Source organism: Branchiostoma lanceolatum, chromosome 13 (assembly GCF_035083965.1).
Source record: "Branchiostoma lanceolatum isolate klBraLanc5 chromosome 13, klBraLanc5.hap2, whole genome shotgun sequence".
NCBI classification, from domain to species: Eukaryota; Metazoa; Chordata; class Leptocardii; order Amphioxiformes; family Branchiostomatidae; genus Branchiostoma; species Branchiostoma lanceolatum.
This window is the reverse complement of record NC_089734.1, coordinates 6342443-6357103: the sequence shown is the minus strand read 5'-3', so window position 1 is coordinate 6357103 and position 14661 is coordinate 6342443. Positions and strand designations below refer to the sequence as shown.

General features: G+C 39.5%; 2 protein-coding genes and 1 non-coding gene across 3 annotated transcripts; 1 reads left to right on the top strand and 2 right to left on the bottom strand.

Annotated features, from left to right (window-relative positions):
• The first annotated feature begins 137 nt into the window (after positions 1 to 137).
• Positions 138 to 4843, top strand: LOC136446724 (coenzyme Q-binding protein COQ10 homolog A, mitochondrial-like). Its single transcript, XM_066445246.1, has 5 exons — positions 138 to 275; positions 858 to 1031; positions 1627 to 1819; positions 2575 to 2676; positions 3096 to 4843. Exons 1-5 carry the CDS (start codon positions 187 to 189, stop codon positions 3252 to 3254), a joined length of 717 nt encoding a protein of 238 aa, XP_066301343.1. The 5' UTR covers positions 138 to 186; the 3' UTR covers positions 3255 to 4843.
• Positions 4844 to 6992: 2149 nt separating this feature from the next.
• On the bottom strand, positions 6993 to 14659 carry LOC136446723 (60 kDa heat shock protein, mitochondrial-like). The gene is made up of 12 exons (XM_066445245.1): positions 14526 to 14659; positions 13548 to 13734; positions 12566 to 12688; positions 11900 to 12024; positions 11208 to 11391; positions 10760 to 10853; positions 10047 to 10215; positions 9664 to 9763; positions 9178 to 9423; positions 8637 to 8811; positions 7796 to 7974; positions 6993 to 7404 (listed from the first exon to the last, which is right to left on the bottom strand). Exons 2-12 carry the CDS (start codon positions 13719 to 13721, stop codon positions 7243 to 7245), a joined length of 1731 nt encoding a protein of 576 aa, XP_066301342.1. The 5' UTR covers positions 13722 to 13734; positions 14526 to 14659; the 3' UTR covers positions 6993 to 7242.
• Positions 12233 to 12352, bottom strand: LOC136447995 (small nucleolar RNA SNORD22). The gene has a single exon (XR_010757824.1). It is a non-coding gene; the product is annotated as a small nucleolar RNA SNORD22 (small nucleolar RNA).
• Positions 14660 to 14661: the final 2 nt, after the last annotated feature.

Genomic DNA, 14661 nt, shown 5'->3' with positions numbered 1-14661 from the left:
AATCGTCATAATTTTGTCATTAGCTTTTTTATTATTCATCTTTTATCGATCGAAACGTTTACGGACGTTTCCGAAAATAGCCGAGCAAGTAGACTTATGAAAGGGCTACGTCATCCAACGTCATCGATGACGTAGGAGGCATAAAAGGGTAACCTTCCTGAGGGGAACGTACGAACGCGAACAGAGATGGCTTCAAGCTTCAACAACCTGTCGAAACTCGGCAAGGCTTCTGTACAGATTGTCAGGGCCGAAATCGGTCTTTTTCACGCTAGAAGGTGAGTTAGTATTCCCTTTACTGCCAAATTATTGGAATTTTAAGGAGTTTTGGGCGCGAATGCCGACGTGACGTATCCAGGTCGATGTGACCTAGCTGATGTCGAAACGCCGGTATGGGGAGGGGGGCGATATGTAACACATTTTAAAAGCTTTGAAATACTTTTCTTTCTCTGTCTTTTGGTCTGAGATTTGATGTAGCCTATCAACAATGATAGCCTATGTATTTAAGTACAACATGATGTTAGAATCTTCGACTTGAACGTTACTTTTGGGAGACATTTGTGTGCAGTTCAATCCATAGACACAGTATAATATAGATGTATCAACATTGCAGACACAGAAAGTAGTCAGAAATGCAGATTATGGTGTTGATATTCACAATTAAACACTGATTAGTACAAGAATATATTGTATACACCCCTGACTATATGTAACAATTAACATACTACATTTTGCACTAGTAGTAATCTTCATAGCAAGGACTTAGGTGGAGCGTTACATGTGTGACTTACCTATTTTGACACACAAGTGACACAACCATCAGCCAACAAACGAATTATTACTATTTTTTGCCTTTCTAGATGCCATCACACTTGTCGTGTGCTGACTGTAAAAACACCCGAGCTGTTGACAAAACCAGATGACGTCCAGATCACGCAGTGCAGAACCTTCTTCAACCCGTTTGAGAAGGCTGCAGAACTCAGCCCCTTCAAGTCCAACAGGAGAAAGGAGTACTCTGAGAGAAGAATTTTAGGGTATCTGTCTTCCTATCTTTTAACATCATGTAGTCATGTTTCAGTGTCCATGCGTATTCATTTCAGTTTCATAACGGTTGACCAGAATTATATAACCTCCTTGAATTTAATTAGTCAGCTGTGTATTTTTTAGGTTGTAATTCTTTCAACTTCTCTAATTAAACATGGAGCTAATATCCATATATTGAAACTTGTTGCTTGAACTTGTGAAATAATGTATTTGCTGCTCACTGAGGGTTTGATCATAAACAATTTTCAGCAAATTGGTACTCAAAGCAGTCTTTTATTTCAAACAAGTCTTTGTCTAATTTACGCCTTCAACTTGTCTTTTCATTGTACACATGTCCAACTAGTTTTTCTGGTCTTCCTTTTAACCTACCTTACCTATGCCTGTAAAGCCTCTAAAGGTGTCACAGTACTCACAACATACAAGTGCAATAGAAATATGTAAGGACTCCCTTGGAAACTAGTTATTGTGACTGAAGGGACTACCCTATGGATTCATGAATAAAATAAAATAAGATATGTCTGACATACATCCATACCCTTGACAAAATATTCTTTATTTGAAACTCTGTTGTCTTTCTCCTCACAGATATACCATGGACGAGATGTACCAGGTAGTAGCTGATGTGAATGAGTACAAACACTTCGTGCCTTGGTGTCTGAGCTCCAACGTTGTTTCACAGAAGCCAGGACATGCCAAGGCCAAACTTGAGGTGGGCTTCTCACCACTGGTGGAGAGGTACACGTCAACACTCACACTGGCTCAGCCACATCTAGTCAAGGTAACTACTAGTATGTTTTTAATGTATGTTACACCAGATCAGGGCTGTCTCCAGCTTTAGTTTTTTTTCCCCATCCCACTCATTGTTTGGGAGCCCATTGTTGTTGATTTTCGTCATTGCATCTGTCCTTTTAAGCGTACAGAAACACATTTTCAATTGCTTTACATGAAGATCAGATTATTGGACGGATGGGGTGACATTTTTTGTCTGTTCAAGAAGCAAATTTCCGTCCCAACATGGAGGGAAGGGTCCTGGAGACAGCCCTGCACCAGATGCTTTTGAATTTGAAACTACACATTTATACAGTTGAAAAGGACATCACTAGACCTAGTGAGAAATCATGGAGGTCTGCACGTTTGGTAGACATTGAATAATTCAGATGCTGGACAGTAAAGGGTGAATGACTTTAGGACATTGTGACCCCGCATTCTTTCATGCTTTTAGGATAGGTCATGTGTCAGGGAGTATGTGGGATAAATTTGGCAGCTATTCCATATAAATAAATATCAAGGGATAACCTTGACTACAGGTGCCTATATATTTACTGTCACAGGCTACCTGCCAACTTTTATAAAAGTGAAGCAGTTATGAGGTGATTTATAAAGTATGTGGGATGAATTCGTCAGCCACTCCATATACTAGTAAACAAATAGCTAGGGATAACCTTTAAACCATTGCAGGCTACCTTGTTAAAAAAAATTGGACCAGTTGTGAGCTAAGTTGTAAAGGATTTGTTTGCTACTCTTATATTCCAGGCGGTGTGTACTGACGGAAAGCTGTTCAACCATCTGATCACCGTGTGGAGGTTTAGCCCTGGACTACCTGACAACCCCAGGACGTGCACTCTGGACTTCTGGGTAAGCATACGATCATGGGATAGCTGTAAAAAAGACTTGCTTTGATCACTATACATGTTTGTTCTAAGAAAACTAAATTGCAAGGACATTAAGTAAATGTAATATACTTAACACTAATAGAATAGTATTACATGTAGTACTATACTTCTAGGAAATTCTATTTTCTAAAAGTAAATTTACCTTTTCACCTTCGGAAGTTGTCATTTGGCACATTTGTATTGGTAACAATAACTAACATACAATGTTAGGCAGCAGTCTGAACTCTGAAATGTGCAAATTCCAGCCTTTGAAAAACTTGTATCTTTGAATTATCGTGTAATGATTTGGGAATATACTAGTACTGTGTGCCTTGTGATTATAGGAGTTTGCTTTGTTCTTAAGAATATTGACATACAGTAATATTTTTGCTGTCATTTCAGATTTCGTTTGAGTTCCGGTCGGCGTTGCACTCCAAGTTGGCATACATGTTCTTTGACGAGGTTGTGAAGAAGATGGTGAAGGCATTCGAGAAACGCGCGGCGGTGGTGTATGGGGAGACGACTGTTAGGTCTCAGATCATCTCTCACAGTACTTCATGACGGGGGAAATGTAACCTTGGGAGAAACCACAGAAATTATGGGGGAGGGGCAAGTTTGTCAGCAGATTCTGATAAAATGTTTCGTTATTCTGAGCTGCTAAACGAAGTAACTGCCTTGGTATGAACAATGTCTGTGGTACAAATTTATGATTTTATGGGTAAAAAAAAGGAACTATATATTTGAGCAAATATTTCTCAGAAATAAGAGTTGTCAAGAACTGTTTTATGTATGGCTGTCTGGTAAAGATTGAAAATTACAATGTACAGGTTTTCAGCTGATCAAGGAATATTGCAGAGAATATATGAAAAGGTTGATGAGAAAAGACGCTGGGAAACTAAACAAAAAAGCAACATGTGTGAGTCATGTAAATGGTAGCCTCTGATTGGTCAAGGCTATGGCATTTACGGTAAATCATGAAATGATGAATTTTTTAACGACACCTCTGAAAAATGTTTGTATCAGATTGATGAAGAAGCTCCCTCACCCTTGGCAGAACACCCCATAGCTCTCAATGGCTCATCGTTAAAATTGCATTTGTGTATGAAATAGGGACACTATTTGTGATTGTTGCAGAGCAGAAGACAATGCTGAAAGATTGTAACCATATTGGATATTTTTTGGCAATTGAGAATGATAAATGACGAGATCAAATAATTGACTAAGCCTTACACTGTGTTCAGACAAGCTGATGAAATATTAATATTGGAATCATCTCAGGAAGAATCAAATTCTAAAAGGACCAGTATTCAGAGACATACATGTATGTGTTAGGTAATGCCATTAACAAGGGCTGAATTACTCATGAAGAATTCTGGTTGACTAGTTTCTCAATACGGTACATGTTTTACAACTCTCTATGATTCTGATTCACATACTAGTCTCCATATCTCCCCTAAATCAACTGGAATAGCCTCAGTTTCATGTATGATTGACATCCACACTAACCAATAAGATCATCATTCCTGGTCACATGTTCTATGGAATGGACTGGGACATAGTTCTACTGAAACATACTGTTGTTGGTTTCTTCATATAAGTTATATATGTTGTAAATGAGTGAAAGAAAAATATGGATTGTTATTTCTTTGCAAATGAGACTATATAAACAACTTGTAAATTAGTCAATTTGGTATTTATTCAATACTATATATCAAATCATTGGATAAACTTTGTTGAGAATTTTGAAGTGAAAACCAATGATGTTTATGCAACCTAACACAAAAGACTGTTTTTTATTTGTTTTGAGAACCTTTCTAGTTGCATGTGATTTTACGTATGGAAGTGTACAAAAATTTATGAGTTCCGTATTTGAAAATACATGTAACACATTTTAAATCAAAGAAAACGTGTGAACTAAGTTTTCATAGTATGTTCTGAGATCAATGTAAACATCAAGTATTGGGCTCAACAATGTTTCTGTCATTTAGAATCTTATGTGTATACTGTCTTAAAAGTTTGTTTTGTTGGCAAGCACCTTCTTTAAGTGGTATGATTTCTCAAACCTTGTTTTACTCACTATGCATTACCATGTCCCAACTTTCGTTTGATTTAGATCTGGTTTAGTGAAATAAAAACATAAGACAACAGTATCTTTTGCATGACTTTTTATTTTTGATAATTATCCAATGTTCTGTTTCATTTTGATCTTTATTGCTTGTCTAAGATGCCAAAGACTAGGCATAATAGCATGATGGCATAATAGTGATGAAGATTGATGCTAAAGCTATGAAATTTGTCAGAATGATGTCTTGGGAAACTTACCACTGTGAGAATTTGAAAACTAGTAAGGTTAGGAATGAAACTAAAAGGGAAGTCCGTACAGTGATTTCTGACCTGTAACTTCGAGTTCAAAACAGGAGTAAGAAAAATTATGCTGCTAGTGATAGGCATGGAAATGAGCCATTTCAAAGGTCACCCAAACTTCATCTTTTTACGATTTTCATGATCATATAGTGTTGACTCAAGTAAAGATCACGTGTATTTTGGCATATAGCCGGCAAATCCTACCAAAACTTTCACACCATCTCCCGTCACTCTATTCCCTTGGAGTCACCTCAATGTTGATTCTTTTGTGCCATTTGCTAGATGGATGTTTAGGTATAGGTGATTCATACATTGTTCTTGTTCTTCAGGGTCCAGGAAGGAAGATGATCTCCTTTGTTCAAGGACAGCTATCAGCACTCGTATCCAGTACTGTTTCTTGCAGTGAATAAATCTTAATCTTTTTGAAAGTTGTTTGTCTATCACCTATTATTTTACTTATAAGAAGAATACTTGCGTCAAGTTTGAGATTGTCAGAAATACATTCATAGCCAAGTGGTTAACAGAGGTTGGGGTGGAATATCATACTTTCCTTCTACCAGGCTTCTCTGATAGCCATCAAACCCAATGGGCTGTGATTAAATGTTACGATCTTACACCCAACATTTGCTTGGAGATTAGCATTGACACACAGGAGAACTTGTTAACAATTCGAGACCTTTTATTGGACAAGAAGAGAAACTGTCACACCTGTAGAGGACATAGCTAACAATACATGCTGCACTTGTACGTTACCGGCACTGAAGGTGAGAACAATACAGCAAAGGACTTTTGTCACATGATTGCATACTAGTCTTCAGAAACTGTTCTAGCTTCTGTATGACGTAGACTGAAGATTTAAACATATGTGAAGCACATGTAGCTTGTGTAAGTAATAATGCTGACGGTATTCACTGCAGATGTTAGACAGTGTGCTACAGACTAACACAGCATGCATATTTGCAGAGAAAGCTGGTGAAGGAATGGTCCAATCTAATAATTGCATGGGATCCATCAAATTTACATTTATACATCTCTCTTCCATACAACTACTGTTATAATACTAACTCCACTAGCACCTAAACTTTCATATCTTTTTTAGTTAATAATTTCACATCTTGATGGTTAATATACTAGAATCTTTTCTTCCCTTCCACCACTCAGTGACACTGACACTGCTGGCCCGTTTTTTGACATCTGGATTGTGAATCTTCTAGAGTCAATTCCATGTCACCGAGAGGGTTTTCAGGTAATATTGCTAGTGAGTTCAAACAATTTTAGATAAAAGACTATTCAAGTCAAAATAGTTCTAAATTGTTCAAACAATCAAGAATGAAAGTTTGAACATGTTTGAACTTACTTATATATGTTGGAACTATTTGGAAAGTAATTGCACAAATATCTCTTTATTTAGAACAATTTTCAAACATCTATGTGATTGTTTCACTGTTCGAACATGTTGGAACAATTTGAATCATTTTTCAAATGGTAGATTTGGGTTATTGCCCCCATAAAAGTAGGTGCTAATCACACTCTATTGTCTGCCTCTGTTTATTTTTAGATTTCACGTCTGGACTTTTGTCTTCAGGTGTCTATGCATGGCACCCAGGCCTAATCCCCTATACTTTGAAGGGATGTGTGAATTGCCCTGTTCCCATCCCACTGACCCAGTTATACCATGTTGTTATGATGTTGGAACATGTAGGAACAAATGATCAACCTATTTTCCAACAGTTTCGAAAATAATACAAATAACATGTGCAATGTTAGAAATTTGTCTAACATGTTGGAACACAGCAGAAACTATTTAGAACATCACATGAATGTTGGAAATTGTTCTAAACAGTCACTTATCTCCCTTAGATTGTTACAAAGGTTTTACAAATGTTAGAACAAAAGGCAACAAACACCCTCTCGGTAATGTGGAATCGACTCTATGGAGCTGTCTTTAAGACAGTGTTGTAGTAATAAGGAGAGGTCAAGGTCATGTAGACAGAAGTCACAGTATCCCAGTAACTTAACCATCTTAACACAAATTCATCCACATTAGTTAATCACAGAACACAATATTTCCCAGTTATGTATAAAATGATGTTCTCTGCATTGGATCCACATTGGAATAATTCAGACTCAAGAAAACCCCTTCTTTACAAGACAAAATGTTCTTTGTAGTCCAGTTTTTCTGTTTCTACATCATTCCTCCCATACCCCCCATGCCGCCCATTCCCCCCATGCCTCCCATTCCTCCTGGCATTGGCGGGTCCTCCTTTGGAATTTCTGTGATGACGGCTTCTGCTGTTGAGACCAAGGATGCCACGCCCGCAGCGTCTACAATGGCAGTCCTCACGACCTATTGTGAGGAAACAGAAGGGATCTTCAAGTTTCTGCACACAGCCATACAAGATTCTCAAGATCAAATACTTAGTGGTAATCAAGCACATCATAACAAGCAACATCATTCACATAAAAAATTGAAAATTTTCATGGTAAAACAAAAATTAATACTGTAAATGCCTTTTAGTTCAAAGAGATTCAATTTGTATGTACAGAGTGCTAAAGATTAACATACAAAAAACAAGTTATAAAAAACACTGTCTTATAATAGTGTCTATGATGAAAACAGTTATCTGCTGTGTATTTGGTATTGATCTATGTCACTAATTACAGTATGAAGAGTGCTACAGCTCAAAACACAAAATGTACAATGAATACATTAGTTCGTTTGTTTGTTTGTTGTGTACCTTTGTGGGGTCAATGATGCCAGCCTTTATCAAGTCTGTGTACTCGCCCTTCATGGCATCGTAGCCTTCATCAGCCCCCATCGCCTTGACTTTGTCCACGACAAGCATGCCCTCAATGCCTGCGTTCTTGGCTATCGTCATGCAGGGCATCTGTAGGGCCTGTTTTATTATTTCAACGCCTGGAAGGGGGGAACAAGGATTGTAAATCGCTTATGCTCCAAAACTAAAGTACACTTATACATCTCAATAACTTACTGCAGAGTCAAAGAGCCTAAAGAAAAATTTCAACCCTTTAGGTTTTAGGCACTGTAAGATTTGACACGTCCTGTTTTCAAATCCTTTTATACAAATCAAGTGGAACAGTTCTCAAAACTGAGGATATCAGTTGCAAAATCTACACTTATTGCAGGTTTCCACTCTGCAAATATCAAGAGTTAACAGTAAATGCATCTGGACATCAATTTGAAAAATGTGTTAAAATGTTTACAAGAAGAGCAGCAGAAGGCATCAGATTTGGATTGGCTTGAGTAGACTAGCTTCTTCATTTGTCGATAAGATGGGGAAAGAATATTGGGTTCATCATTTGCCTCTGCTGCTCTCAATTATGTTATTTTTCTTATCATATAACTAAAACTAATAATAGATCTATCTTTCAATGTGAATTTCTTGACACAATTTCAAATTGCTACCTCTACACCTTCAAAGTTACAGGTTTGCATAAAGAAGAAGTGCGAGGAAAAGGGTAACTTATCCGTAACAAAATATTCAAAGTAAACTATCCTTAACAGGAAAAGACTCAATACTTTTCATCCGATCTACAGCACCAAAACAAATACCATACCTGTCTTCTGGTCATCGTTTTCGCATGTGATCCCGTCCAGGGCTGGAAGACACCTGAGGAGAGCGGTGCCACCGCCTGGCACGATGCCCTCCTCTACCGCAGCTCTCGTCGCACACAACGCGTCGTTCACGCGGTCTTTCTTCTCGTTCACTTCCACTTCACTGGAGCCACCAATCTGAGTGAAAGTGTTAAAATTTGGTCAGAAGTCTTGTTCATAGCAGAGACCAGAAACAGTTACTGTGATTTGACAGGAGGCATCAGATTTGGATTGGCTTGAGTAGACAAGTCTCTTCATTTATCGATAAGATGGGGAAAGAATAATGTGTTCATCATTTGCCTCTGGATTGCCAATAATATAAGCCTTACCCAATACAAAAATTTTGCTAGCATTATGCATTGAAATGGTTATTTTCTTAAGACTCAACAGTAGCTCAGTTTTTGTTTGAATATGTTTCGTATGGAACAAATATCAATGCAAAACGATGCAGACAAATTGTTGTTATTCGTCAAATTTTGTAGACAGAAATTTTGGAAACAGTACCTTCAAAACGGCAACACCATCTGACAGCTTGGCCAGTCTCTCGTTCAGTTTCTCCTTTTCGTACTCGGAGGTCGTTGCGTCCAGTTCTTCCACGATCTGTGCCGCCCGTTTCTCGATGTCAGCCTTGTTGCCCTTGCCCTTGAGAAGTAGCGTGTCATCCTTGGTGACCACGACCTCCCCAACTTGACCAAGGTCATGTGGTTGAAGGTCTTCAAGTTTGACTTCCATGGCTTCATCACCAAACACCTAGTGGTGATAAAATATGCAGATGAGACTGCAGTACTGCTATATCCTGCTAGATGTCTCTTTTCTGATTAACATCATCACCAACTACCTAGTGGTAATACAACATGTAGATGAGAACCTGATGTATTACTACTTCAAACTGTGTTATATAAATTATGAGGGAGGACTTACCCAAAATAAATTATTGCAAGGTATGTTAAAACGTCTAAGTTCTAGAACTGCAAAGGCCAGACATCTTACCATAGCTCCTGTGGCGATGCCCATGTCCACTAGTTGGTTTTTCCTGTTGTCTCCGAACCCTGGAGCCTTTACTGCTACTATCTGCAGGCCGACCTTTAACCTATGGCGGGGAGAAAGAGTGTATAGGATAATTTGTTAATGAAAATGACAAACGTTCAGAAACCTATTTGTGCAAAAATACTCCTACAACCAATTTGTACAGTTACATTTTCAAGTAGCGAGTGCTAGCTTAGAAGAACCTGAGGTCAGAAAGACTAATCAATGCCAACATGTATTGATTCTGGGCTTGAGTCGTTCATCATACCTCAAGGAAGACATTGATAAAAAAAGTAGAAAAAAATATACATCAGACTTTCTTCAAACAACAACTTGCGTGTTTGTACCTGTTGAGTACTAGCGTACTGAGTGCCTCTCCGTCAATGTCCTCTGCGATGATGATGAGTGGTTTCCTCTGCTGGTTGGCGATCTCCAGTGCGGGAATGATGGACTGGACAGACGAGATCTTCTTCTGACTCAGGAGAACGAACGCATCCTGGTACTCTACCTTCTGGCCTGGAGGATCATGGGTACAATGTTGAATCATGGGTAAAACTGTCCCTATAGTTCACTGTTGCCACTAAAAATTTCTACTTACTTTCACTAGCAAAATTCTTGCAGACTTAACATGTTCTGGGAATTTTGCTAACATTATCAATCAACCATTTATCAATCCAGAGTAGTTTCGAGGGAGACATTGAGTTTGACATGTTGCTGCTGTTTCACTTTGAAAAATATGTTAAAATGTTCTTCAAGAAGAGCAGCAGAAGACATCAGATTTGGATTGGCTTGAGTAGACTAGCTTCTTCATTTATCGATAAGATGGGGAAAGAATATTGGGTTCATCATTTGCCTCTGCTGCCCTCAATGACAAAGTTTTCCTTCTTCTAAAACTAGAATCAAACATAGCTATATCTTTTCATGCCTAGTTTGCAACCTATCAATAATTTATGGCACTGATGCAATTTGACCCCCTTATCCCTTGAAAGTTACATTCTCACAGGTCTGGGCAAACAAGTGCAAAATGAAAAAAATCCAAAGCTTATATATTCTAGCTTACCCTTAGCTGTGTTGATGAAGTAGGGAGAGATGTAGCCTCTGTCGAACTTGAGGCCCTCAATAATTTCAAGTTCATCAGATAGTGTCTTTCCATCCTGTTAAGACGACGAAAAACAACATCTTATATAAATTCAAGAAACACTTACAGTGAACCATTTTTACAAACTAAGCAGGTGAAATTACATGGAAAGACAGAAAGAAAAACACTGTTTCAATGAAAAGACTTAACCCGGTTCCAAATCTACAAGAAACTAAGAGGCATCAGACTTGGATTGGCTTGAGTAGACAAGTCTCTTCATTTATCGATAAGATGGGGAAAGAATAATGTGTTCATCATTTGCCTCTGTAGTACAAACAAAATCTTACCTATTTTTCACAAATGAAAACATGCATTCAAGCTACATTAGACATTTGTTAACTGATATTCATGGTCCATGACCTTTACCGACCTTGACCGTGATGACGCCGTTGCGGCCGACCTTCTTCATGGCATTGGAGATCAGATCACCGATGACCTTGTCGCCGTTGGCAGAGATGGTGGCCACCTGTGCGATCTCCTCCGGGGTAGTGACTGCTCGTGACATCTTCTTCAAGGCATCCACGACAACATCTACCGCCATCATGACTCCCTGCCTACAGGAAATGTACACAAAGTCAATTCTAGAAGTCCTACTTACCCCTACTCGGCAAGGAGACGGGGGAGGCAGGACGATCTTCACAAGTCTCGGCCTAGTCTCGTGTTCTCGCGAGACTAGGTCATTCCGTGAACAAGACGTACAGACTAGACGCCGAAAATTTGGAGGTTAGTATTTTGCTACCTTTTATCAAGTCACTGTTCGAAGAATATTCTTGTAACCTCAATTCTAGAAGTATTCAAACATGGCGTCTAACAGTCGAGTGGCTAGACAAACAGACGCGAGATTAAGATGTCCTGGGTTCTGGTCCTGTCGTTCCCAGGCAGACATTGTGCAGGGAAGGCCATCTAACACAACTTTCCTCACTCCTCTCAGGTGTAAACATCTCTGTTGTCACATCTCTATGTTATGATGCCTTTCTTTGACAACAGTGAAACTGATTTTTTTTCCAGAAAAAGCACAATCATATATGGATTGACAAAAGATAATCATAAAACAGTTTGTACCTGACTTCAATGGGGTTACCACCACGGCTGATCTTATCAAAACCTTCCTTGGCAATCGTGCGTGCGAGAACGGTGGCCGTTGTCGTGCCATCTCCCGCCTCCTCGTTTGTGTTGTTTGCGACATCCTGCAAAGGAAATATTTTCAGAACAAGACAAAATGCTTCCAGACACATTCAAGCTATACTCAAAGATGTCTTTGCTGCAAGCTAACAGTAACACATATCATTGAGAATAATCTTACAGTTAAGGAAGATTCAACACAACACACTGCTAAGATCTGATAGTCTCTTTTGATCTTTGAAGGATCTAAAACTTATGAAATAGGCTGTTATTGTTGCTCAGACCGTCCAGAAGACAGGATATCTCTCGACCCCCTGCCAGCACCAGTGGGTTCTCCCTTTCGGGCTCTGGCACGAAACAGGGAGCTCATAGCGTGGACTTTCATCATCGCAACAAGGCAGCCATTTTGTCCTTGAAACAGACTACCGCATACAACGTTAACAATACTTTATCTGAAATGTTTTGGGGGAGAACTAGCTTGAAAAGGGGATTCATATCCCATGTTTTGCTTTCCCCTCCATTGTATTCAGTGGTAAATAAAAAATTAAAAAATGTTAACAAGAAGCGTTCTTGATTTCTAACGTTTTCAAACTAACACCTACGAACCTGTACAAGTTTAGCTCCGACGTTCTGCCATTTGTCCTTCAGCTCTATCGCCTTGGCAACGGTCACACCGTCCTTGGTGATCTTTGGGCTGCCCCAGCTCTGTTCAATGATGACATTACGACCCTGGGGAAATATGCACATTTTCATTAGAAGCAGTATGAATTATGTTTTACTAAAATGTGTGTTTGATGGAGTTTTGAATCCTTGCCCCCCCTCCCCCAGCTCATGCAGACTAGGAGGCATCAGATTTGGATTGGCTTGAGTAGACTAGCTTCTTCATTTATCGATAAGATGGGGAAAGAATATTGGGTTCATCATTTGCCTCTGCTGCAAGGAGCTGTAACAGTAACGTTTTTTCCTGTGAGTGAATATCTCAATACCTGGATTCTTACTATATATATATATATAGAGACTGATACTGATAGTGCAACTGCTGGTATGGCTTACATAAGCCAAGACTTTCCCACACGGATTTCCGATGCAATAGTTCCATCTGTTTGCATCACTCTTATTAGCATAACATGTTGTCCAGATATGCCAAAGTACTCAATGGTAATGGACCAAGCCATGCCCACAGTAGGTATATGGTATGAGATCAAACTGAGGTTTAGACATATTCGCCATTCATGCCATGTTTGGGCGTCAGCTGGCTTGTAGAACCTTATAAGGTGGTTATGACCAAATTAGGACCAAAAAGTGGACACTACGTACTAGAGGTGCTCACGACACTAGTACATCATATCTCAACACTAACATGAAACAAACAATACAGTAACTTGAACAGCACTGCTAAATAGAGTCAAAGCTTAGCTTTTTGGATATTTGAACGTGTTCTCACCAGGATTTTATCACAGCGTAGGGGCATCTTTGCGTTTTGAACAATCACTCCAAACAACTGTATCGTAAATCATGATTGGCAGCTGCCTATCAACCACAGATGATTGACATCTGTTACTCAATCATCAGTGCTTCCAACACCCACCTTAGGCCCCAGCGTCACAGCTACAGCATCTGCGAGTTGGTCCACACCCTGTAGCATGAGCGCACGGGCGTCCGCTCCAAACTTGATGTCCTTGGCGTATCCTCGTCTGGCGACCGGCGCAAGCAGCCGAGACGCGGGACGCAGCTGGCGAACCAAGCCAGGTAGTCGGTACATCTTCAACTAGAGGCTGAGATGAAAAAAGAAAAGGTTTAGAAAAGGAAGGGCAAAGGCTTGAGATCTGAATCAGATTCTCAACTACATGTGTTGTTAGTAAAGGAGAAAGGGGCTTTCTTCTTTGCAAGATTTGGGATCTGATGAAAAAAATGTTTGAACAAATTTTGTGGAAATTTCGACTATCATTTTTGACACAAATAGTGGGTGAAAAGGACTAATTTTAGATTAATTGAGGTTGAAAATCATGCATAAATCACTAGAGAGTCAGAATTACGCAAGAGGGCCGGCTTCAACAGAACTGGTCTGGACCGGTTTGAAACGCGTTAGGGATAGGAGGTTAAAAGAGACACGTGCGTCTTGCAGCAAAACCTGGATAAGTCTTTGATATTTGTTATGTTTACAAATGATCATAGATCAACATAACTGATTTTAACCGGTCGATACACATGGTGCCCACGTTGCCCCCTGCGCCCCCCTCCCCACAAGTGGCAAAGTCAAACCCGGCATATACAAAACGTGCACGAATGCTCCCTTTTATATTTGGAAAAAATTGAAGCTGTATACGTAGCACAAATCAACGTTCAATGCCTGTTATAACAAAACAAAATGTAAAACGAATGCATGTTACGACATCAGATTTAAATCACGCCAGATCATGCACGCACGTGGTCACCCCAACCCTGCCTCTTTCCCAGAAACTTCGTCCGCAAAAGTGCTCGTTTTCAACCTCCAAAAAAATCACATTCACACATTTTCTGCAAATTTTGTTGCACGTGCAAGATCTAAGTGTTCTCCGAGACTTACTGTGTAAATATGAAGATTGAAGGGTCCAGGAAAGGAGAGAAAACCGGGAAGAAAGGCGCAACACCTCTTGTCCTGGTCGTTTGTGAATCGCGTCCACTTTGAAAGACTGAACCACTCTTCTCGAGGTCATTCCCCA